Source organism: Musa acuminata, chromosome BXJ3-9, assembly GCF_036884655.1.
Source record: "Musa acuminata AAA Group cultivar baxijiao chromosome BXJ3-9, Cavendish_Baxijiao_AAA, whole genome shotgun sequence".
Lineage (NCBI taxonomy): Eukaryota > Viridiplantae > Streptophyta > Magnoliopsida > Zingiberales > Musaceae > Musa > Musa acuminata.
This window is the reverse complement of record NC_088357.1, coordinates 7,644,446-7,668,247: the sequence shown is the minus strand read 5'-3', so window position 1 is coordinate 7,668,247 and position 23,802 is coordinate 7,644,446. Positions and strand designations below refer to the sequence as shown.

The 23,802-nt window shown below is 41.0% G+C and overlaps 3 protein-coding genes across 3 annotated transcripts; 1 reads left to right on the top strand and 2 right to left on the bottom strand.

The window, feature by feature from the left end:
- Positions 1 to 210: 210 nt before the first annotated feature.
- Positions 211 to 2,635, bottom strand: LOC135648763 (uncharacterized). The gene has a single exon (XM_065166696.1). It carries the CDS (start codon positions 2,622 to 2,624, stop codon positions 363 to 365), a length of 2,262 nt encoding a protein of 753 aa, XP_065022768.1. The 5' UTR covers positions 2,625 to 2,635; the 3' UTR covers positions 211 to 362.
- Positions 2,636 to 10,382: 7,747 nt separating this feature from the next.
- LOC135650026 (uncharacterized) lies at positions 10,383 to 12,834 on the bottom strand. Its single transcript, XM_065169093.1, has one exon. It carries the CDS (start codon positions 12,821 to 12,823, stop codon positions 10,592 to 10,594), a length of 2,232 nt encoding a protein of 743 aa, XP_065025165.1. The 5' UTR covers positions 12,824 to 12,834; the 3' UTR covers positions 10,383 to 10,591.
- A 7,388-nt stretch (positions 12,835 to 20,222) lies between these two features.
- LOC103997668 (glucose-6-phosphate/phosphate translocator 2, chloroplastic) lies at positions 20,223 to 23,485 on the top strand. The gene is made up of 5 exons (XM_009418961.3): positions 20,223 to 21,126; positions 21,221 to 21,446; positions 21,888 to 22,110; positions 22,650 to 22,863; positions 23,136 to 23,485. The coding sequence occupies exons 1-5, from the start codon at positions 20,596 to 20,598 to the stop codon at positions 23,145 to 23,147; spliced, it is 1,206 nt and encodes a 401-aa protein (XP_009417236.1). The 5' UTR covers positions 20,223 to 20,595; the 3' UTR covers positions 23,148 to 23,485.
- Positions 23,486 to 23,802: the final 317 nt, after the last annotated feature.

The following is a 23,802-nucleotide window of genomic DNA, read 5'->3' as shown; positions in this document are numbered from 1 at the left end:
GTATTTGTCTAAATCCAATTTCTCCACTTGTCGGATGAGTGGAACCATCGAGCACCACGTCAAGTAGACTGCATAGGATTTGGATTGTGTAGTTTATAATATTTATATATTTAAAATGGAATATGGTTTTTCTCCAATGAGTTATAAGCGTTCAAAAACATTCCAGTACATAATGATTGCGTACTATTTGTGCTGAACTGGATCATCACAGAAGAGGTTTGTGAGAGATGACATCACCTCTGCAATTTTTCATGAGTACATCACACCATCTTTCATGCTATGAAACCAAAAGAGAAGGACGGGACGGGAGAGCGATCTACGTTCTTGGATTACGAGGGATTGGAAATTTCAGGTTCTTGTAATTAGATGTCGACTATAAGTTTTGCTCTGGCATGGCCTGCTTCGATCCGGTATTGTTCACCAATTCCCATGTGAGCCATGAGTAACCAGACATGGGTGAGGAGCTCTCCGCCCTGGCTCAGCTGCTTGGCGTGAGCGTACGAGTTGCAGTTGCTGGCTGCATAGCACAACATCTCCACCCACACGGCACTGATGACGATCCACCTCCTGCTCGTCTCCAAATCGTTTAAGTCCTTTGCGAGCTTGCATGCATCGAACAGCACCGACTTGCTCCTGTCCCCTTTCACCTCTACGGGTTTGAGTTCGGGATCCAACTTGGCGACTTCCAGCAGCTTCTCGCAAGCTGCATTTTCCAACCGAGGCAGATCCTTCTTTTTTGGGTTGACAAGTTTTTTGGTCACCTTGAGCCATGAAGCTTCTTTGCACTGGTCCTCCGATTCAATTTCTCTGGCATTGTCTGTGAAAAACCTTTTGGCCTCGGCACAGGTGTCTTGGAACCTGATCTTCCCAATCCCGGCAGGCAGCAGGGATGGTTGAAAAACCAAAAGATACATCAAGTAATCGGATATTTGCTTACTTATGTTACAATGATCACATTTCGCTTCCTTGCCTTTTTCGGAAGAAGATTGATTCGCTTCCAAATCTTTGTTACTTTCCACTGTATCATTCTTAACGTGACGGAAATTCACTTTCTTATGCGGATCAACGGTTGTCTTACCGGCGTTGGCACCGTTCTCCCCCATCTGGTAGCAAATAGACGTTGCGATGTGCCACAACAGGACGCTTTCGTCGAATTCCTTATTCATGCTCCAGTCGAAGTCCGTGTAGCCCTTTTCCCGAAGCACCCATTCGCCTTTGCAGGCTCGCAATCGCTTGTACTCGGTGGACTCTCCCTCGGCGCCGTATGTTTTCTTCTTCAGTTCCTCGAAGATGAGCGTCTTCTGCTGATCCCCTACGATGGTATCTTCCACGTGCCAATAGCTATCCCACAGTTCTTTCAATCCGAGGAAATGCAATATTCTTGTGAACACGGTTTGCTCGTAATCTCTGAGGCAGATGCATAGTAGGTTGCACTGCCTCATGGAATTCGACCACCTTGTGCCACCTCGAAATTTGACGATTGCAAGATCCAATTTTAAAAACCTGATGATTTTTTTCAGGCGAGCGATGAAGGGCCTCTCCAGCTTGCCGCTGTCCTGCAGCGCGACGATGGTCCAGTCCGAGAATACGAGCAGGACAGCGGCGATGGCCTCGAGCCCAACAGCGGCAAGGAGAAGGATGTAAGTTATGATGATGTCGGCTTCACTAAAATTGTGCCTCCCGCTACGGTGGAAGAGCACGAAGGCGAGGACTACCAAGGAGAGCGACAAGGCTCGCACCAGGCGACCTCCTAGGGTATGGACATGGACGGCTTTGGTGTGGAGGATGTCGTGCAGTAAAGAGAGCTCCACGTCGACCATGAAGAAAGCCCGGGTAGCTTCGAGCGTCAGAAAGAAGGTTTGGCTCTCGATCCGATCCTGGAAACTGAGCATGAGGTCCACAGTGAGCCGCTTGATGGTCGGGAAGAAGCGATAGGCACCGAATATGATCTCCTTGTCGGTTCTTTTTTCGGTTGTATCTTTGGGAAGGGGGGGCCGTGGCTCTTTCTCTGTCTTGATATCTGCGTTCAGCCCCGCAGTAACACGAGAGTGATACTCCTGCATGAACTTGACGTAGTTAGGCCCGGGATCCGGGTCGCTGATCATGGATTCCCTCAGCTGGTCCATACTGGCCGACCAAAGCGCCAGCGTCCGCTCCGCGTACTTGAGGATTCCGGCGATGAACACCACGATGGCGACTTTCCACAAGTGGGGGCTCGGCAGCGACTCGAGGAACACCAGGATGGCCACGGAGACCTCGAGCACCAGCCCCAGAAAGTGGCGCAGCCAGAGCTCGTTGTCCTCCAGGGAGTAGGAGGTGATAGTGTCGGGGCCGCCGAGGTGGAGGAGGAGGAAGGGAGCCCAGAAGGCGGTGAGGTCGCCGTTGATGTTCTGTTCGCTCGCCTCGGTCTCGTCGTTGAGGAGGTTGCCGAGCGCCAAGGCGGCGACGTAGTCGGCGCCCAGGTAGGAAGTCCAGAGGATGAAGCTCAACAGCCTGTTCTGGCACCGCTTCCGGAAGAGGGAGACGACGATGAGGACGATCTGGAAGCCGAGGCTGAGGAGGACCAGGATGCGGATTTCATCCGCACTCCATAGTTTCCTGATCTTCGTGGGGACGATCTTCATCTGCCCGCCTCTCTTTCTTACGCCTTCTCCTCCCTCCGACACAACGCGAACTCCTCATATATAGCAATCGAGCTCCCATCTTTTTACTTCATCACATGACCGTCGCAAGCAACGCTTTTGTGCCAAATTTGCTTTTCCTACTTGTTCCTTGCTTGAGTAGCTCACCCGAGAGAAGCGCTGTCGAGCTACCGTACCAGTCAGGGACGTCCGTCTCGTCATTGGTCGATAGTGTGTGTTCCACCATACACAGCTCTGCCAACCGACTGGAAAAGCGCTGTTTCCTTGGCTGGTGCCTCGGTCGAGACAGATGATTCAGGCGCAGCAGCAATTCCCATGAGGGATTCCACCTGTGGAGCCGTTGCTTTCAGTCATCCGCAGACAGGTAGTGCAAGTTGACTGTGACAAAAATATTGCCCTCGCAGGATTCGGTTCTTGAGTGTGCTTCTAAAACTAGTATCGGAAGAAACCGTACTTTCTTTCCTTCTTTTTTTATTCCCTCGTGGGGACAAAACGAATCGGGAATGCGTGCTAAGATCGATGGCTTGTTAAGGAACAGAGCTTTGGTATTAAAGAGAAAGGTGATGGATTCAAGACTTGTGAGAAGAGGATAACATCAGAGTTTTGATAAAGTATGATTAATGATCTTCCTCCTCAAGGACAGAACACTAATCACCTTTTTATTTTTATTGTTGTTATAACATATAGCCGTTGTATGCAATGCTAGATATATATTGTCATAAGTTTTAGCTATATAAATCGAAGGAGGGATGTAGAACCCCTTCTTTTTTTTATCAAATGTAATATAAACTTTGGATGATTTTTCACAAAAAAAAACCTTTTACATTAGGTTTTGCTCAAACAATATCCTCTTTTAGTCTTTTCAAGTAATGTAGCTAAACTATCATTCTACTTCCCCTTAGTTTTTATCTTCGTCGCCTCTTTCATCGTGTTGTCATTCTCTTTTTTCTTCTCTTTCTTTTTCATTCTTCTTTTCTATCGCTTTGTATTTCCTTATTATATTATCTTTCTCTTTCTTTTCTCCTCCTCTCCCTCCTCTCTCCACCAACGATGGGACAAAGGATGGAGGCAATAGTAGGGGTGCAAGCGATAATGACAAAGATGATGGGGGTGCAAGTGACGACGACAAAAACGATGGGGGTGATAGCGAAAACGATGAAGATAGCAAAGGCAACAAAGAAAGTTGAGAGACAATTTCAATATGTTTAAATTTAGGAATATATTATTTAAGAAAAACCAAAAAGGATAGTGCTATTAAGGAAACCCCTAAATGGAAGTATCTTTTAGAAAAATCATCCTATAAACACTGTTAATATATACCATTATTTAGTCAAAACTTAGATCACAAATGATAAGAAAAAGTATCTTACATCAATCCTACATTGATACATAATAAAATCATCTTATCTATATTGTCATCTCCTGGTTCATCCATATCAGCATCTATTACACCAAAAGGGAATCTGCAATGATGAGATGATAAACTAAAATATCCCTTGTCAAGTTCCGCTATCCTCTCATGTGCTAGTTTTTTCTCAGATCTCGTGTGTCAAGGTTACTCTTTGATTAGGTGCCATTAGACATCATCTTCATATAAAATTGATGTTTTGTTAGACGTCATATCTCTACTCCATCTAGACTCCCTAGTTGTCATAAAGGATGAATAACGACTCCCTAATCATCATAACAATGCTTGAAGGTAGTATTCCACACTTTTGATACTAAATCTTGATTGACTTCAAATCAACATTCCAATTGAACAATTAAAATTTATATTAATAAAATTGGTCTCCTATTTATTAAATAGATATTTTAAATATCACCAATAACAACTCTTTGGCTCATCAAATAATGATATTTTAACTCTTAAAATATAATAAAATAATAAACATATCATATTAAATATCATAAATAAAATAAGGGAAAGCTTTCCAAAAATCAAAATTGTTCACCGTGTAAGTATGATGTAGTAATAAAATATTATACAAAATCATGAAAATTATTTAGATTAGGATTAACTCAATTTTCTCTCCCATACATATTTTGAAGACCGATTTTCCTAAAATACTTCTTTTTTTTTCTTATATGGTATCCCATATTTTCGTTTCTCTTATATAGGTCCCCATATTATTTGTAATCTCATAAACACCTTTATCCTTCTCCGATCCTTCTTGATCACAGTCTCCACTCCACTACGAGGCGGCACCGTCCACCCATCCTCCCTACTCCCATTGCGAGGTTTTGTCACCTTTGAGGAGGAAAAGAAGGAAAAGCGGGGAAAGACGAACGAATGCAGAGGAGGGGAGAGAGAGAGAGAGAGAGAGAGGAAAAAGATGATAGGAAAGGGTGGGTGGAGAGGGGAGGGGAAGAGAGGAGGAGAGAAAAGAACTTGAAGGGAAGGGTGTTGGAATTAAATTTGTTCAGGTATCATAAAGAGATTCATTTCATCAAAAGAGGTTCATTGCATCAAGAGAGAGATTCAATACATCGAGAAGACAAAATGGATTAAAAGTCTATGGAAGGATAAGTCAAATTGGTTTTTGGTTCTTGAAAGGGTTTCTTGAAAGAGAATGATTCATCTTGAATATAATTAATATAATGTATCTTTGGGGACTATATAAACCCCATATGTTGGGTCATGAGTGTAAGAGAGTTTCTGAAATTGTAAAGAGTTTTTCTTGAGAGAAATATAGAAGATTGAAGCTTGTCCTACTCTTCCTCTATTTGATATCTCTATCCCCTCTTCCTATCAACATCAACATTTGGTATCAGAGCCAAGTTATGGCCTCTTCCTCAAGTGCTATCCAACTCCAGATCCCCAGATTGACAAAAGATAATTATGACATATGGTGCATCCAAATGAAGGTTCTTCTAGGCTCCCAAGATGTATGAGAGTTTGTAGAAGATGGATTTGCTGAACCAAGTCCAGCAGAAGAAGGAGCAATGAATGCAGAAGGAAGAAAACAACTCAAAGAAAGAAGGAAGAAGGAGAAAAAGGCTTTGTTCACAATCTACCAAGGCCTTGATGATACAATGTTCGAGATCATCGCTCCAGCAAATACTTCAAAGGAGGCTTGGGAAATGCTTCAAAGAGCATTCGGTGGTGTTGATAAGGTAAAGAAACTTCGTCTACAAGTTTTACGAGCCGAGTTTGAGAAATTACAACAAGGTACTTCTGAAACCATTTCTGATTACTTCTCAAAAATCATTTCTATTGTTCATCAAATGAGACGAAATGGTGAACAAGTAAATGATCAGAGAGTAATAGAAAAAATATTGAGATCTCTAGATCCGAAATTTGATTTTATTGCTGTTGCGATCGAAGAATCTAAAGATTTGGAAAAAAATGTCTATAGAAGAACTTATGGGTTCTCTTCAAGTTCATGAACAAAGGATTACAAAAAGAGGAGAAGACAAAACTATGGAGCAAGCACTACAAGCTAAGTTTGCTCTTGAAAATAAAAGAGAATCAAATTCTCAAAGAGGAAGAGGACGAGGACAAAGAGGAAGAGGAGGCAGAAATCATACCAATCAAGAATCTCCAAACAGTGAAGATGTTGGAGAAAATTATAGCCAAAGAGGCCGAGGTTATGGTCGAGGACGTGGCCGAGGCCGTGGACGTGGCAGAAACTCTAAAAGATCTGAAATACAATGCTATGTTTGCAAAAGGTATGGACATTACTCTTATGAATGTTATTATAATCCTAACAATCAAGGTGATAAGGCAAATTTTATTGAGGAAGAAAAGAAGGAAAATCAAGTTTTGCTAATGAGTTATGAAAATTTGAAAAATGATCAGTCTATGACATGGTATCTAGATACAGGAGTCTCAAATCACATGTGTGGCATCAAAGAGCTATTTTCAGAAATGGATACAAGTTATTCCGGGAATATTACATTTGGTGATTTGTCTCAAAGACCAGTAAGAGGCAAAGGTAAAATTCTCCTTGAACTTAATAATGGCAAGGAATTATGCATTTCATATGTTTATTATGTTCCGGATATGAAAAATAATATTCTAAGCTTGGGACAATTACTTGAAAAAGGTTATGATATTGAGATGAAAGATATGGCTCTCTCAATTCGTGACAAGAATAAAACATTGATATCACATGTGAAAATGGCAAGGAATAGAATGTTTCCTCTACATTTGAGTATTTTTTATCAATCAAATTGTTTTAAAGCTGATATTGAGGATATTTCTACACTTTGGCATCTTAGATATGCTCATTTAAATTTTGAGGCTTTGAAACTTCTAGAAAAGTATAATATGGTAACAGGAATGCCAAAAATTGATCGCCCAGCAAAACTATGTGAAGTATGTGTCATGGGTAAACAAGAAAGAAAGCCTTTCAAAGTGAGAAGAACAAAAAGAGCATGACATCGACTCGATCTGGTGCACTCGGATGTTTGTGGCCCTATCAATCCAGTAACACTTGGAGGAAGCAGGTATTTTCTTACATTTACTGATGATCATAGTGGCAAAACTTGGGTTTACATGTTAAAAGAAAAGAAAGAAGTTTTAAGCAAATTCAAAGAATTTAAGGATTTGGTTGAAAGACAAAGTTGTTGTAAGATTAAATGTTTAAGAACAGATAGAGGTGGTGAATATATATCAAATGAATTTGAAAGTTTTTGTAGAAATAATGGAATTCTACATCAATTCACCATGCCATACACACCTCAACAAAATGGTGTCTCAGAAAGAAAAAATAGGACTATCCTTAATATGGTCCGATGCATGTTAAAGGAAAGAAAAATTCCGAAAGAATTTTGGGGTGATGCTGTTGCTTGTGCAGTTTATTTGCTTAACATGTTTCCAACAAAGCGAATTGGTAATGTTACACCAGAAGAAGCATGGAGCTTACAAAAACCAAGAGTTGATCACTTAAGGATTTTTGGAAGTGTTGCATTTGCCAAGATACCAGAAGAAAAGAGAACGAAATTGGAGGATAAAAGCCAGAAATGTATTTTGTTAGGTTATCCAGAGAATTCTAGTGGTTACAAACTCTACAATCCTATCACAAATAAAGTTGTGATGTCAAGAGATGTTGAGTTTGATGAACAACAGATTTGGAATTGGAAAAGTGATGAGCAGCATAAGAAAGCTGTAGTTTCAGAAGAAGATGATATAATACAAGCAAGCACCGAAGTTGCTTTGCCAGAATCATCACCTAGATCAGCTAGGTCACATGATTCAAGAAGTCCAATTATAAGAAGGACAAGACAAATTCATGACCTATATGATGTGACTCGAAGGATTGATACTAACAATGATGAACTTTCTTTATTTTGTCTTTTTGCAGGATATGATCCATTAACCTTCGAAGAAGCTTATAGTGATGAAAAATGGCGACAAGCTATGAATGAAGAGATTCATGCAATTAACAAAAATAATACATGGGAGCTTACTACACTTCCAGAAGACCACCAAGCTATCGGTGTTAAGTGGATCTTCAAAACAAAAAGAAATGCAAAAGGAGAGGTGGAGAAATACAAGGCCAGATTGGTTGCAAAGGGATATAAACAACAATATGGGATTGACTATGAAGAAGTATTTGCGCCAGTTGCTCGATTGGAGACAGTAAGATTACTTATCTCTCTAGCAGCTCAAATGAAATGGAAGATTTTACAAATGGATGTCAAATCAGCATTTCTTAATGGAGTTCTTGAAGAAGAGGTATATATTCAACAACCCCCTGGTTTTATTATTCAAGAACAAGAAGACAAAGTATACAAGTTAAAGAGAGCTCTTTATGGGCTTAAACAAGCCCCACGAGCATGGAATTCTCGAATAGATGCTTATTTTATTCAAAATGGTTTTTCTAAATGTCCACATGAACATGCTCTCTATACGAAATCTAACTCTAATGGAGATATCTTGTTTGTATGCCTGTACGTAGATGATTTAATATTTACAGGCAATAGTAGCTCCATGATTAAAGATTTTAAGCACTCTATGAAAAAGGAGTTTGAGATGACCGACTTGGGCTTAATGACTTATTTTCTTGGTATCGAAGTTATCCAAGATAATGAAGGAATTTTTATCTCACAAGAAAATTATGCAAAGGAGGTTTTAAAGAAGTTTTCCATGGAAGATTGTCATCCTACAGATACACCTGTTGAATATGGCACCAAGTTGACCAAGGAAGGTGAAGGTAAATGCATTAATCCAACTTATTATAAAAGTCTAGTTGGATGCTTAAGGTATTTGACATGCACTCGACCTGATATACTATTTGGAGTTGGTTTAATAAGTAGATTTATGGAAGTTCCAAAGACATCTCATTTAAATGTCGCTAAAAGAATTTTGCGATATATCAAAGGAACAATTGAGTATGGAATGTTCTATTCATCATCTAAAAAGTTGGAGCTCATTGGATATAGTGACAGTGATTGGGCCGGAAGCTACGATGATCGGAAGAGTACAACTGGATTTGTATTTTATTTTGGTGAAGCTACATTCACTTGGTCTTCAAAAAAGCAACGAATCGTTGCTCTATCAAGTTGTGAAGCAGAATATATAGCAGCTTCTTCTAGTGTTTGTCATGTAATCTGGCTAAGAAGATTACTCCAAGAACTTCATATGCCACAGGAGAAGTCAACCAAGATTTATGTTGATAACAAATCAGCTATTGCCTTAGCCAAGAATCCAGTCTATCATGAAAGATCAAAGCATATCGATACAAGATTTCATTTTATAAGAGATCATATCAAAAATAAAGAAGTGGAGATACATCATGTCAAGACAAGTGAACAAGTGGCTGATATACTCACAAAACCTCTCAAATTTGAAATATTTCAACAACTTCGAAAGAAACTTGGCATGCTAGATGGAACAAGTTTAAGGGGGGAGAATGTTGGAATTAAACTTGTTTAAGTATCATAAAGAGATTCATTTCATCAAAAAGGTTCATTGCATCAAGAGAGAGATTCAATACATCGAGAAGACAAAATGGATTAAAAGTCTATGGAAGGATAAGTCAAATTGGTTTTTGGTTCTTGAAAGGGTTTCTTGAAAGAGAATGATTCATCTTGAATACAATTAATATAATGTATCTTTGGGGACTATATAAACCCCATATGTTGGGTCATGAGTGTAAGAGAGTTTCTGAAATTGTAAAGAGTTTTTCTTGAGAGAAATATAGAAGATTGAAGCTTGTCCTACTCTTCCTCTGTTTGATATCTCTATCCCCTCTTCCTATCAACATCAACAAAGGGTGGGTGGAGATGACAGGAAAAGGTGAGCGACGAGAGAAGAGGGGAGGAGAAGGAGAAGGGGGAATGAAGGGGATGGGGAGAAAGGCGACAGGTGAAGGTGATGGACAGCAGGGAAGGAAGGGGAAGAGAGAAGAGAGAAGGGGGGAGAGGGAGGAGGCAAAAGGGAAGGGTGGACGTCATCGTCTCGAGATGGGACGGAGGTGATGGCGGAAAGATAAGGATATTTATGAAATTATAAAAATAAGTGTATTATCTAAGAAAAATAAAAACAGAAGCATCAGAAAAAAAATAAAAAAGAGGAATTTGCATGAAAATAATCCTTTTTTTAATATATGACGGTTGCCATAATTTAGCATTAGATTTCTAAATCCAATTTCTCCGCTTGTCAGATGAAACATCAAATAGCACCACGTAAAGTAGCCTGCATGGACATTGAATTGTGTTGTTTATAATATTTATATATTTGAAATGTATCATGATTTTGCTATAATGATTTATGACCGTCAAGAAACATTCCGGTACATAATGATTAAGTACTATTGTGTTGAACTGGATCATCACAGGAGAGGTTTGTGAGAGATTACATCACCTCTGCAATTTTTCATGGGTACATGACACCGTTTTTTATGCGATGAAATCAGAAGAGAAGGGAAGGACGAGAGAGCGGTCTAAATTCTTGGATTACGCGGGATTTAATTGGAGCGATTCTAAATTTCTGGTTCTTGTGATTAGATCTCGACTACAAATTTTGCTCTGGCATCGCCTCCTTCGATCCTGTATTGTTCAGCAATTCCCATGTGAGCCATGAGTAACCAGACATGGGTGAGGAGCTCTCCTCCCTGGCTCAGCTGCTTGGCGTGAGCATAAGAGTTGCAGCTGCTGGCCGCATGGCACAACATCTCCACCCACACGGCACTGATGACGATCCACGGCCTGCTCATCTTCGACTTGTTTAGGTCATCTACGAGCTTGCATGCATCGAACAGCACCGACGTGCTCCTGGTCCCTTTCACCTGTACGGGGTCGAGTAAAGGATCCAGCACTTCCAGCAGCTTCCGGCAAGCTGCTTTTTCCATCGGAGGCAGATCCTCCCTTTTTGGCTTGACAAGTTCTTTGATCACCTTGAGTAATGAAGCTTCTTTGTACTGGTCCTCCGATTCAATTTCTCTGGCATTGTCTGTGAAAAACCTTTTGGCCTCGGCACAGGTGTCTTGGAACCTGATCTTCCCAATCCCGGCAGGCAGCAGGGATGGTTGAAAAACCACAAGATACATCAAGTAATCGGATATTTCTTTACTCATCTTACGATGACAACAATTCGTTTCCTTGCCTTTGTCGGAAGAAGATTGATTCACTTCCAAATCTTTGTTACCTTCCACTGTATCATCCATCTTCACATTCGTACGAAGATCAGTGGTTAACTTATCGGCCTTGGCACCGTTCTTCTCCTTCTGGTAGCAAATAGACGTGGCGATGTGCCACAACAGGGCACTCTCGTCGAATTCCTTCTTCACGCTCCAGGCGAGTTCCATGTGGCCCTTTTCCTGAAGAACCCATTCGCCTTTGCAGGATCGCAATCGCTTGTAATTGGTGGAGTATCCCTCGGCGCTGTAGGTTTTTTTCTTCAGTTCATCGAAGATGAGCCGCTTCTGATCTTTCCCTACGTCGGTAACTTTCACGTCCCAATAGCTATCCCACAGTTCTTTCAATCCGAGAAAATGCAATATTCTTGTGAACGTAGTTTGCTTGTAATCTCTGAGGCAGATGCAGAGTAGGTTGCACTGCCTCATGGAATTCGACCACCTCGTGACACCTAGAATTTTGACGATTAAACGATTCAATTTAAAAAGCCTGATGAGTTCTTTCAGGCGGTCGTTGATGGACCTCTCCAGCTTCCGGCTTTCCTGCAGCGCGACGACGGTCCAGTCCGAGAATACGAGCAGGACAGCGGCAATGGCCTCGAGCGCAAGAGCGGCAACGAGAAGGGTGTAAGTTATGATGACGTCGGCTTCGCTAAAATTGTGCCTCCCGCTTCGGTGGAAGAGCACGAAGGCGAGGACTACCAAGGAGAGCGACAAGGCTGGCACCAGGCGACCTTTTAGGGTATGGACATGGACGGCTTTGGTGTGGAGGATGTCGTGCAGTAAAGAGAGCTCCACCTCCACCACCTGGAAAGCCTTGATGGCATCAAGCTGCAGAAAAAAGGTTTGGCTATCTATCAGATCCTGGAATCCCAGCCAGAGGTCCATGGCGAGGCGCTTGACGGTCTGGAAGAAGCGATATGCCCCGATTATGATGTCCTCTTCGGATATACGGAGTGCTTCTTTGGGAAGCGGGGGCAGTGGTACTTTATCCATCGAGATATCTGCGTTCAGCCCACAAGAAACACGACAGTGATACTCCTGCATTAACTTGGCGTAGTTAGGCGCGTTGCTGATCTTGGATCTCCTCAGCCGGTCCATACTGGCCGACCGAAGCGCCAGCGTCCGCTCTGCGTACTTGAGGATTCCAGCGGTGAACACCACGATGGCGACTTTCCACAGGTGAGGGCTCGGCAGCGACTCAAGGAAAACCAGGATGGCTACTGAGACCTCGAGAATCATCCCGAGCAGGTGGCGCAGCCAGAGCTCGTTGTCCTCCCGGGAGTAGGAGGTGATAGTGTCGGGGCCGCCGAGGTGGAGGAGGAGGAAGGGAGCCCAGAAGGCGGTGAGGTCGCCGTTGATGTTCTGTTCGCTCGCCTCGGTCTCGTCGTTGAGGAGGTTGCCGAGCGCCAAGGCGGCGACGTAGTCGGCGCCCAGGTAGGAAGTCCAGAGGATGAAGCTCAACAGCCTGTTCTGGCACCGCTTCCGGAAGAGGGAGACGAAGATGAGGACGATCTGCAAGCCGAGGCTGAGGAGGACCAGGATGCGGATTTCTTCCGCACTCCATAGTTTCCTGATCTTCGTGGGGATGATCTTCATCTGCCCGCCTCTCTTTCTTACGCCTTCTCCACCCTCCGACACAACGGGAACTCCGTATATATAGCAATCGAGCTCGACAGTCTTTCACCGTCGCAAGCAAAGCTTTTGTGCCAAATTTGCTTTTCCTAAATGTTCCTTGCTTGCGTGGCTCGCCCACGCTACCATACCAGTGAGGGACGTCCGTCTTGTCATTGGTCGATAGTGTTTGTCCCACCTTACATTGCTGGCAACCAACGGGAAAAGGCGCTTATTCCCAATTCTCATAGAGGATCCACCTGTGGAGCCGTTGCTTTCGGCAATCACGAGACAGGTAGTTCGCCGGGTGTCGGCTGAATGTGTGACAAAAATATTGCCCTCACAGGATTGGGTTCTTGAGTGTGTGTAAAACTAGTATCGGAAGAAACCGTACTTATCTTTTTTTTCCCCTCGTAGGGACAAACCAAATCGGGAATGCGTGCTAAGATCGATGGCTGATTAAGGATCAAAGCTTTTGTATTTGGTAGTGCAAGTTTTTTTTGTTGTCTGAGTTGTAATAGGATCCAATCGACGTTCTTGTCTATCTAAGCTCATTTCACCGTTCTGATCCAAGGAGCTGGATCAACAAAATTATATTGGGGGTATTTTTTATAAATGTCACTTGAATGATAAAATCAATCTCCATTTTTGATTGGTTAGACTCATCGGACAATTCTCTCAAAAAAATCTTTTAATATGTGTAGATAATACATTTGGGGGCCTCTTTGATAGGTGGCTTTGTAAACCGTTACTCTTAGGATTAGCGATTGTCATGGGATCGATTGTGCATCCTTATTGGGTCGAATCGAAATAGTGATGTCATGATACATCGAATCCAAAATTTGTATTGACAAGCTCAAGCCATGTTGGAACCACATGGCATTGAACATACAATTAATGTGGCCTTAGGTGATTGATATGTCAACCACCTAGTGCCACTGTGTTGTCTGTACCATGACCACCTGTCAAGCACATGTGGTTAGCATGGCCTTGGGAAATCGACATGTCAACCACATGAGGTGTTGGCCATATCATTTGCCATCTATCAGTAGCCCCCTTGCTTCGTAGCTCGTTTGAGCACAGTGCTATCTAGTCAAGAAGCAAGTTTGATTGACATTGTGGTATTTATAAGAGAGATGATTAGCATTCGGTTGGGGTATCATCAATATGTGTGTTTGACCTTTCGATTGTACACCGTCAAAAATGTACATTCAACCTTTCAACTATGAGTCGTCAATATATGTGTTTGGCCTTTCGACTGTGCATTGTTGATATGCACATTCGGTCTATCAATTGTGCATTATCGATATGCACATTCGGGCTCTTGATTGTGCATCGTCAATATACCCATTTGGCGTTTTGACTATGCATCATAAATATACATATTTGTCCTTTTAATTACACGTCATCATTATGCACATTCGGTCTTTTGGCTATGCGTCATCGATATGCATATTTGGCTTCTTAGTTATGCATCATCGATATGCACATTCGACCTTTCGGTTACACCAAAGATGTTGCTTCATCTTTTAAGATTTTGGCCATATCTATCGGCGTGCATCAATTTAGCCCCATTCCCTAATGGCAATGTTAATTTGATCGCTCATCAAATTTGATGAGGATTGATCTATGATATTTTCATAATGATTACTTGTCGAAGCGTTGACATTGTCCACATGTAGATTCTTTGAACAATCGAGGATTTGAAAGTTCGCCATGATTACATCACTTTGGCTTGATGCAATGATGTGCCGTCACGTAGCCTGTTAGCTGAACCATTGTATTATGATGTGGTTAGTAGAAGGGTCACTCAGACCCTATAAATAAAATGTCTTCTTCGTATGCTCCTCTCATAATTTTAGAACCATTCAGAGCACTAAGACCTTTAGTGGCCTCAACCTTTCATCATCTTTAGAACACTTAGAAAAGTCCATAATGTCTTCCTCCTCTAAATATTCTTCCTCTTTTGATCGAGAATCCGACGGTTTGAGAATCTAATCCATCGATTATATACCAATCATAACAATTCACTCGACTCATCGACTACGAACGTACTAGGCTACTACGTTGTAATCCTCAAACGATATATGAGAATCTAATCCTTTGGACCTATCTGTCCTCAATTGTTATGTACCTATAGTCCATTATCCATCTAATACCCCAATGACTATATACTAAGTATGGTGTTGTCGGGCCGATATGATTTTTACTCGAGTCTCACTCTAATCATATTCTCTCGTAGAACTCTTTCTCTCTCACTCTAAATGACCTTGGCTAGAGATTTATCTAAGTAAGAACATATAAGATATTCCTTTCATGATACTGAAAGTGGATGATCCTCTATCAAAACTCAATAGCCCCTGTAAGGTTGGCTACCACTCTCAATAATAGGTTGTGCTAGATCTGGAACTTTCAAGCCTATAAGTTCGGCATCAAAGAGTTGAGTACTCATACAGGACATCCATGGTGTCTCAAGTCTAAGGACCAGATACACCACATGGACGACGAAATCACAATGAGGCATTATCAACTATCCAACATTTCGTGAGCGGATCAATCAGTGAACTCATTTTCCAATAAGCACCTACATTGTATCCCTAGTATCCCCACATGAGCAGCTATGAGACCAGCCACCTCCATCATATGGACGAGTATATAATATATTAGTTTGTCTAGTTATCTCGGTGTCCCTCTTGAGTAATCTATGACCGGAATTCTTTAGAATCTGTGTTTAAAGGTGAATCGGTCTTACTATCGTAATCTCATCATAATCTGATTCTCATTGTATAGATCCATGGATATCACTATATATATATATATATATATATATATATATATATATATATATATATATATATATATATATATATATATATATATATATATATATATATATATATACATATACATACATACATACATACATACATACATAACAAGTAATATAAAGTGAGAAAATATCATAATAATAATTAGCAAAAAGAGTGCATGTCATGTCACATGTGCCATCAGTCATCCGATTGGCTTGCAGGGCACTTATGACTAGCAAGGGGTGGCCTATCAACTTAACATGATCTAGTTAGAAGTATTAGAATACCATCTTGAGGTTGAATGGGTTAAAATGGGAGCAACACTATCGATTGGCCAATGCTCTTTTTGAGATGATTTTGTAGATAAGCAAGGGTTGGCTCATGAAAGAATGGCTCAGTCATGTGCCTCAGGGTCTGTATCTGAATCTAATCTCCCCATTATTTATTTCCTTTGAATCCATCCTGACCTTGCTCCCTATATAAAGATGGATATTTTGTGCTAACATCTTCCAAGTTGTCGATACGATCGAAGTGCCACAATGTTATTGGAGTCACACACACATGGCTCATCACCCATCGACATCTTGATGATATGAGGATTTTGCATGGGAGCAAAGGTGAGATGAACTCACTCTAGAAGTTTAAGAGGTAGCTCATGCACCGACCAATGGTCAGGGCTTGACAATAGCAACCAAGGTGAGGCTTGAAAAGCACCCTATTGATCTTCCGCCTCTACCCCTGCCACCAAGCCAATGCCAAAGGGGCAGAGAAGTCCCTTCCTCCTCTCGACAGGCCGAGAGCTCCTAAGACAGTGGGAGTTGGGAGACGTCTTGTCATTTGACTATGATGATTGTGTTGGGATATAACCTTTTTGTTTTGGGTTCCCTTGCATAAGTCTTATGGGAGGACGTGCTAGTTCCTCCTAATGCTGATCCCCAACTATCACATCAACCTATTGCTCAATAGGTTCTTTGGGCCTTAATGATGTTACTCATATCTTATGGAGGTAGTAGTGGAGGTGCCTCTTCTGATTAAGCTCTTCGATTTATTGTTTCATATCGTAGTAATCCTCCATCTCATGTCTATGGTTTTAGTGAAAATGATAAAATTTGGATCGATTCCATTTAGTTGGTGGAGCTAGTAGAGGGTGAGGTGTATGGAGGAGCCCTTTCTCCCTTATCTGCATGAGCACCTCAATATGAGAGGTATTTAATGAAGTATATTCTCGATGAGGGAGGACTTGATCTCCCGTTAGTCTTTTATTATGTAATCGCTCTAGAATATTTGGTTATAGAGCCCTATCCTCCGTCATTTTTTTGGGTTTCGAGCTCCTTTTCCCATGATGACAAACTCAGTCATAAGACATTAGTTTGCTTCTTGCAACAACTCTAGGAATATGATTAGAGGTTGTATGATGATCAAGTAGAAAAACTTCAATAGTTGAAGGTCGTCGATATAAGCATTAATTAGGATAGATGAACTTAGCTTAACTACCAATCTTATTTCAGCATTGAACCATTTTATGTAACTTGTCAGGGACTCTTTGACTTATTGATGTATTACCAAAAGAGAGGTTATAGGCTTATTTGGCAACTTATAACTAATAAAGTTGAATTCAAATTCATTGGCAAGTTGATCAAAAGAGGAGATTGATTCAGGAGAAACTTAGAGAATTATTCTCTCATCGCCCCTTACATAGTTGTTATGGAGGTGCAACCTGTAAGGGGGTTTGTCATCCTAAACAATGTTATTTGTGGTGAATGTGGCTACATGTTTAGCAGGATCAAAGTTCCCTTCATATTACTCTAATGTTGGCATTCGGAACCCTTATGGGATTGATTCTTCTATAATACTTTTTACATAGAGACCTTAAGTAGGGATCGATCTCTTGTTGATTTTCTTGTCTAATCTTTTATTTAATATCCTCCATTCGTTGGTTCATCTCACAAAGCTAAATGTGAACATCTAAAGAGAGCTCAACTAATTAAGCATTGGGCTCTTGGAGAGGATTGTGATGTTGCCCGTGAGAGAGGTTTTGAGGGGAGTTATTCCTTAGGGTAGATTGATCAACAGAAGTCATGAGTCAGACTAGGAGTTGAAGTAGATAGTGGTACTAGATTAGGAAAATATGGAGTAAGTGGAGTTGGACATGACTTATGTTGTGTTATTTGGATAAGCTATTGGAGATAAGGGCCATGATCTAGTGTACTCTAATCAAGAATTGGTTATGTTGGGTTAGGTTATGGAAGGTTTCAATAAGTATAATTATGAGCTAGGTTGATAAAATTAGATGTTGTGCAAATAGTAGTGGGTTGACTATCAAATCCTAGAATAATCAATAGAAAAATAAGGGATTAAGTACTTAAAAAGTGAGAGAAGTGGGTTCGACTAAAGATATGAGCTGAGTTAGTCTCAGGAGGATCGAGATAGGTAGGTTCAATATAATCGGATTTTTGATTGTTTGACCTTTTCGGGTCCTTGTGATTCAGCCTAGAAGATCTTATGAAATTTTCCCAAGACATCTTGTGTCCTCCTTCTAGCACTAAACTATTAATGTAATTTTTCATTGTCCAAGTTGGAATTGGTTTCAAATCCAACTAAAGTTTTTCTTATGTCTATCTCAACCCAAATCACTATTATGATCATCCGGAAGGAACTAGACCTACAAAAATTTGTTAGAGAGCATTCTCGACAAATGCTCCTTCAACAGCTAAGTCAGTCTCAAGTTCAAACCATTTGGTCTAATCAAATAGTTCTCGTAGGAAATGTTTTAGTGAGTGTCGGTAAAGCACTCGGGGAGTTTCTTTTATAGGTGGCTCTAAAAATTCTTGCTCTCGATATTAACAATCATCGTAGGGGTGATTGTACATCAGGGTTAAATTGGGATAATGGCATTGAGGCATGTTGAATTTGAAATCTACTTTGACCAACTCAAGTTAAGTTAAAACCACGTGGTGTCAAACACATGCAGTCGACGTGGCCTCAAGCAATAGATGTATCGGCCACGTGGTGCTAATGGATTGCCTAGATGATCGATCACCTGTCGTTCAGGTGTGGCTGGTGTGACCTCTGATGGTCAGTGTGTGGATATGTGTAGCTAGACGATTGAGAAACCGTCGAACGTGTCATTTGCCAGCTATACTGATAGAAAAATGCGTTGGAATGAAGGCTTGTGAGAAGAGGATCATGTGGGATTCTTTGCTAACGGATGATTAATGATCTTCCTCCTCAGAATAAAGTACCCTCTGTTTCTTCAGTTCAATGGGTGAGTTGTAGATCCTCTATATGGACAGGACACTAATCACCTTTTTCTTTTTCTTTTTTCTCTTTTTGTTATAACATGTTATAGTTTTATGTAATGCTTGATGGATATTGTCATACATTTCATAAGTTAGTAGTTCAAATAAATAGAAGTAGAGATGTAAAACCTTAAATTTCTTTTTTTTTTTTAATCATGTAATCTAAACTTTGATTAATATACAAGTCACTATCTATTCAAAACTCAGATCACTAATAATAGAGAGAAATATGCCACGTCAACCCTACATTTATACCTAATAAAATGGCCTTCTTCTATATATCAAATCCTATCAATTCTCAGATCTAAGTTAACTACTCCGACCGTCGAAATACTACATAAAAAAAAAGAAATACAGTTATATGTAATGTTAAAAATATGGATAAAATAAAAATAATTAATAATTTGCGAAATAAGATGATAGGACTTGTAATAGGATTTATCTTCTCTTTTCATTTTTATTATATAAATTAAATATCCTAAAAAAATTCACATGTCTTTAATAATAAATAAGAATCAAAAGTATTTATTTTTCTAGGGATCAAAGCGAATCAATTTAGGGTTATGAATTTTCCGCTCTGATTTGGGTTATACAACCATATTCATTTGGTAAGTACCAATTAATCATATCGAAACCATAATCATGTTGAAGGTTGTAAATAGTCCGTATCGTTGGAAAAAAAGAAATGCAAATCTCATCTTATTTATGCTTAAACGCTTTATTTTCCTATTGTTGTGCCTTCCAAAGCCTCCAACATAACATAAATGGGTCGGATAGGCATAAAATATCCACAAAGATTTGATCCGCTATCATCAGTAACCCGACTGCACTGGTCCGCGAACGAGGCCCATGACATCCCATCACCTACCAACGCGCGGCGAGCGCTGTAGACGTGCTCGTCGACGATGGGCACCCGCGTGCTTCCCGAACTCTGTAGCCTTTACAACCGCATTCCCTTTAATTGCCGTCGCTATCCATCTGGTGCTCACGAGAATTATGCTCAGAATCTTCCCCTGTGGTTATTCCTTTGTTTCCTCCAGAAGTTCTAAGCGATTGTTCTTCCTGCTCTAGAAACGATTTAGTCATGCCATCAAATGGTCAGCTTGAGAGAAAGCCACCAACCCACACGTATCTGCCATCTTGGATCCTAACTTTGTCGCAATTTTATATACACTGTACCGCAACCCCTCGGAATCCCAAACGAAGTCAATGAAAGGAACAAACCTCAAGCACCAAGTAACAAAATCAAAATTTTGCACGCAGGACGTAGAAAGTTTCACAGCCACCAAACTTTCTCCTCCCGTTTTGCTTACAAACACCAAAGTCCCTGCTTTTCTTTGCTTCCTTCCTATCTCTATCTATAAATTTACAGCCCACCAGAGGGCTCTCATCCCGCAACTATATCGAGCGCGGATTCCGTGTTAGCGTTCATCTCTTTGCGTATGCTCCCCGTTTCTGAACTCTATGTTCTTCTCATTATAAAACCCTCTGTGGATCAAACTTTCTTCCGTCGAACCCGTAAAAATCGCTACTTTCCTCCGGAGTCGAAGAAAAATCACATTTTTCTGAGTTCCCTCTATTTCTCTCTGGGTTTTTGAAGAATCCAGAGCCTGAAATATCGGGTTTTGATCCTCTCTTCGACGTTCCAATGGCGAATTTGATCTGCTCGACGATGCCCTCGATGGCGGCTTTCACCGCCTCCGATCTTTTGAGGTCCAGATCGCTGAGGAAGCCATTGCCGCGGGTTTCACCGCTTTCATCTTCTTCCGATAAGCTAGGTTCGTCCCTTTCGTCTCTCAAACCCTTGTACTTGGCCCCTCTCGGAAGTTTCGGCCTTGGCTCTCGAGATGGGCCGGCTTCGGCCGCCAATCTCCGAGGACTATCGTCGAAGGCGAGGGCCTACGAGGCCGACCGGTCGGAGGGCATCCCGGTGCTGGACAACGAGGGGCGCGCCGCCGCCGCGCAGAAGGTCAAGATCGGCATCTACTTCGCGACGTGGTGGGCACTCAACGTGGTGTTCAATATCTACAACAAGAAGGTCCTCAACGCCTTCCCTTACCCCTGGCTGACCTCCACCCTCTCCCTCGCCGTCGGCTCCCTCATAATGCTGCTCTCTTGGGGCGCGAGGGTCGCCGAGGTTCCAAAGACCGACCTGGATTTCTGGAAAGCTCTCGCTCCGGTGAGAAATTTGCGATTTCGATGGCTTTTAGGATAAAAAGATACATCCTTTTTGGATCTTGTGGATGTTGATGATGGTCTCCAATTCTGGTTAGGTGGCCGTGGCGCACACGATCGGGCATGTGGCTGCGACAGTGAGCATGTCGAAGGTGGCGGTGTCGTTCACTCACATAATTAAGAGCGGCGAGCCGGCCTTCAGCGTGTTGGTGTCGAGGTTCCTGTTGGGGGAGAGGTTCCCCGTGCCGGTGTATCTGTCACTGCTGCCAATCATCGGTGGTTGCGCTTTAGCTGCAGTGACTGAGCTGAACTTTAACATGACTGGTATGAGTGGTTGAGACGATGCGTTTCAGTAATTTATCTCTGCGAAATGTTATTTTTGCCAGTAACTATTTCATAGTTCCTAATCTGTTTTGGTAGAAAGGTGGTATTTCATAGTAATTTTTGTTCAATCATTTAGATTTTCCTCTTTCTTTCTTTGTCGATATTTCAAATGTTCTAAATTAACTTCTTTGGGAAGAACTCAACAGTAGCAATTTGACAAGAACAAATATTTGTTTGATGAGTCGACTATGAAAGTTGTTCAAAACCTTTCCCTTTCACAATGCCTTTACGTGTATGTCACTACTAGTCCGTTTGCCGTGTTGCTTAATGATGTCTTGAGGACTATCTTGAGGTTTCCTTATAATTCTATTCTAAGACTTTGGCATTGTTAACATGGAGTCTGCTACCTGAAGTGTTTGATCATGTTTCTCATGGTTGCAGGATTTATGGGGGCAATGATATCAAACCTTGCATTTGTGTTTCGGAATATATTCTCAAAAAAAGGGATGAAAGGGAAGTCGGTCAGTGGAATGAACTACTACGCCTGCCTCTCTATGCTATCTCTGTTAATACTCATGCCCTTTGCTATTGCGGTGGAGGGTCCTCAGATGTGGGCTGCTGGTTGGAATAAAGCAGTATCACAGATCGGTCCTCATTTTGTCTGGTAATTATATTGTTTTCTCCTATTCCTCTTCGATTTCGTTTTTTTTTTTTTGTATCGAGACACTGATGACATTTACATGCTCTGCACTGTGCAACATTATTGAGCACCAAATTTAAATGTTGTACACACATTATCTCAAGATCTTCTGTGTTCTCATCTGCATGACATTTAGATTTTGAGGGCACCTTGGTGATTTAGGTGTCAAATCTTTCAATAGCATCTAAAACATGTATGTTTACTTATCTTTTTCTTTTGTACATATATGGTTTTCCCTCAGGATTAAGGCAAGAGGTTCTTCCATGTAATACAGCAAATCAATTCATAATTTGCTTCCATTTAGTCAATAATTCTTCTTGGTCAAAGTATACTATTCCATTGTTCGGTCAGCAAAGACCATTCAATTTGTCTAGACTGATTCCAGAGTTTGATTAATTTAGAGAGAACTATTTTCTTTGTTCTTCCACTGCTGATCATTCACTATGCATCGTATCATAGTGTTTCTGTAGCTAACATAATTCACCTATTTATGAATTATCTAGGTGGATGGCAGCGCAAAGTGTGTTCTACCACTTGTACAATCAAGTGTCCTACATGTCGCTTGATGAAATCTCTCCCTTGACTTTTAGCATTGGTAACACCATGAAGAGGATATCGGTGATTGTTGCATCTATCATAATCTTCCACACACCTGTTCAGCCAATCAATGCCCTCGGAGCTGCCATCGCCATTTTTGGAACTTTTCTCTACTCCCAGGTAAATTTGCTCCCATCAGTTCTTGAACTGAAATCTAATTCCTTTTTTTTTGTCTCATATGGAGCTTGTATCGGTGCATGAAATAGTAGTGAATGAAAAAAAGATTGCACTATTATGTATGGTAGTTAAACCAGTGAGTGTGCGATGGTGTTCAACATCTAGGCTTAAAGTCTGTAGGGCAAGTAAACCTTCATTTGTCTTGTGCTTCAATATTGTAGCCAGTAATTATGTGCAACTTAATAGTGCTTACTTGTGATTTACTTGTTTTGCAGGCTAAGCAGTGAAAACTAGTGCGGCCTTTTCGATATGATCGTGCATGCTACTATACTAGTCATCGTTAGTTCTTATCTACCGATTCTTTGGCACATTTAGTGGCAGATTAATTAATTTTGCAAAGTAGCAGCTGAGCAGCAGCATTTTGTTGCAGATAGATGTATTTGGAAAAATAAGCAATTGCAGTCATTCTTTTAGATTTAGGATGTTATCTGCAGCTTCTATGAGTATTTCTACCAAGACTATTCTCATTAAGAGATTTGAGGGAGTGTGGTACTGTCAATGCTTGTGTGATGATGGACACATTTGATTTTGAGGCAAAGTAATATCTATATATGTATATTGTCTATCTCATTTGTTGGAACGTTTGCCATGGTTCATTATTCCCAGTCATGTGGGAGAAAAAGTGAGGACCAGTATATGGTCCTTTTGGGTTCTTGAAGGACACACTAAATAAGGATTGCCTCTTGGTTAAAGCGGAGAGCCAAGTTGTCCACACCTGTGATTTCATGATATTGTTCTGATTCATGTCTGAAATATTAGATCTTCTTTGGATGTTTGCTGAATATGCAATGCCTTGTCAGCCTTCAACTGCTCTGCAGACTTTTATGAAATATATATCGATACTACATTTTCTGGTTTTTCGGGTGGGAGAATGGCAAAATT

Excerpts from the sequence above, each read along its gene's own strand:
- LOC135648763 (XM_065166696.1), bottom strand. The coding sequence starts at position 2,624 with ATGAAGATCGTCCCCACGAAGATCAGGAAACTATGGAGTGCGGATGAA.
- LOC135650026 (XM_065169093.1), bottom strand. The coding sequence starts at position 12,823 with ATGAAGATCATCCCCACGAAGATCAGGAAACTATGGAGTGCGGAAGAA.
- LOC103997668 (XM_009418961.3), top strand. The coding sequence starts at position 20,596 with ATGGCGAATTTGATCTGCTCGACGATGCCCTCGATGGCGGCTTTCACC. Across the intron at positions 21,127-21,220 it reads TCTGGAAAGCTCTCGCTCCG|GTGGCCGTGGCGCACACGAT; the intron begins GTGAGAAATTTG and ends AATTCTGGTTAG. Across the intron at positions 21,447-21,887 it reads GCTGAACTTTAACATGACTG|GATTTATGGGGGCAATGATA; the intron begins GTATGAGTGGTT and ends TCATGGTTGCAG.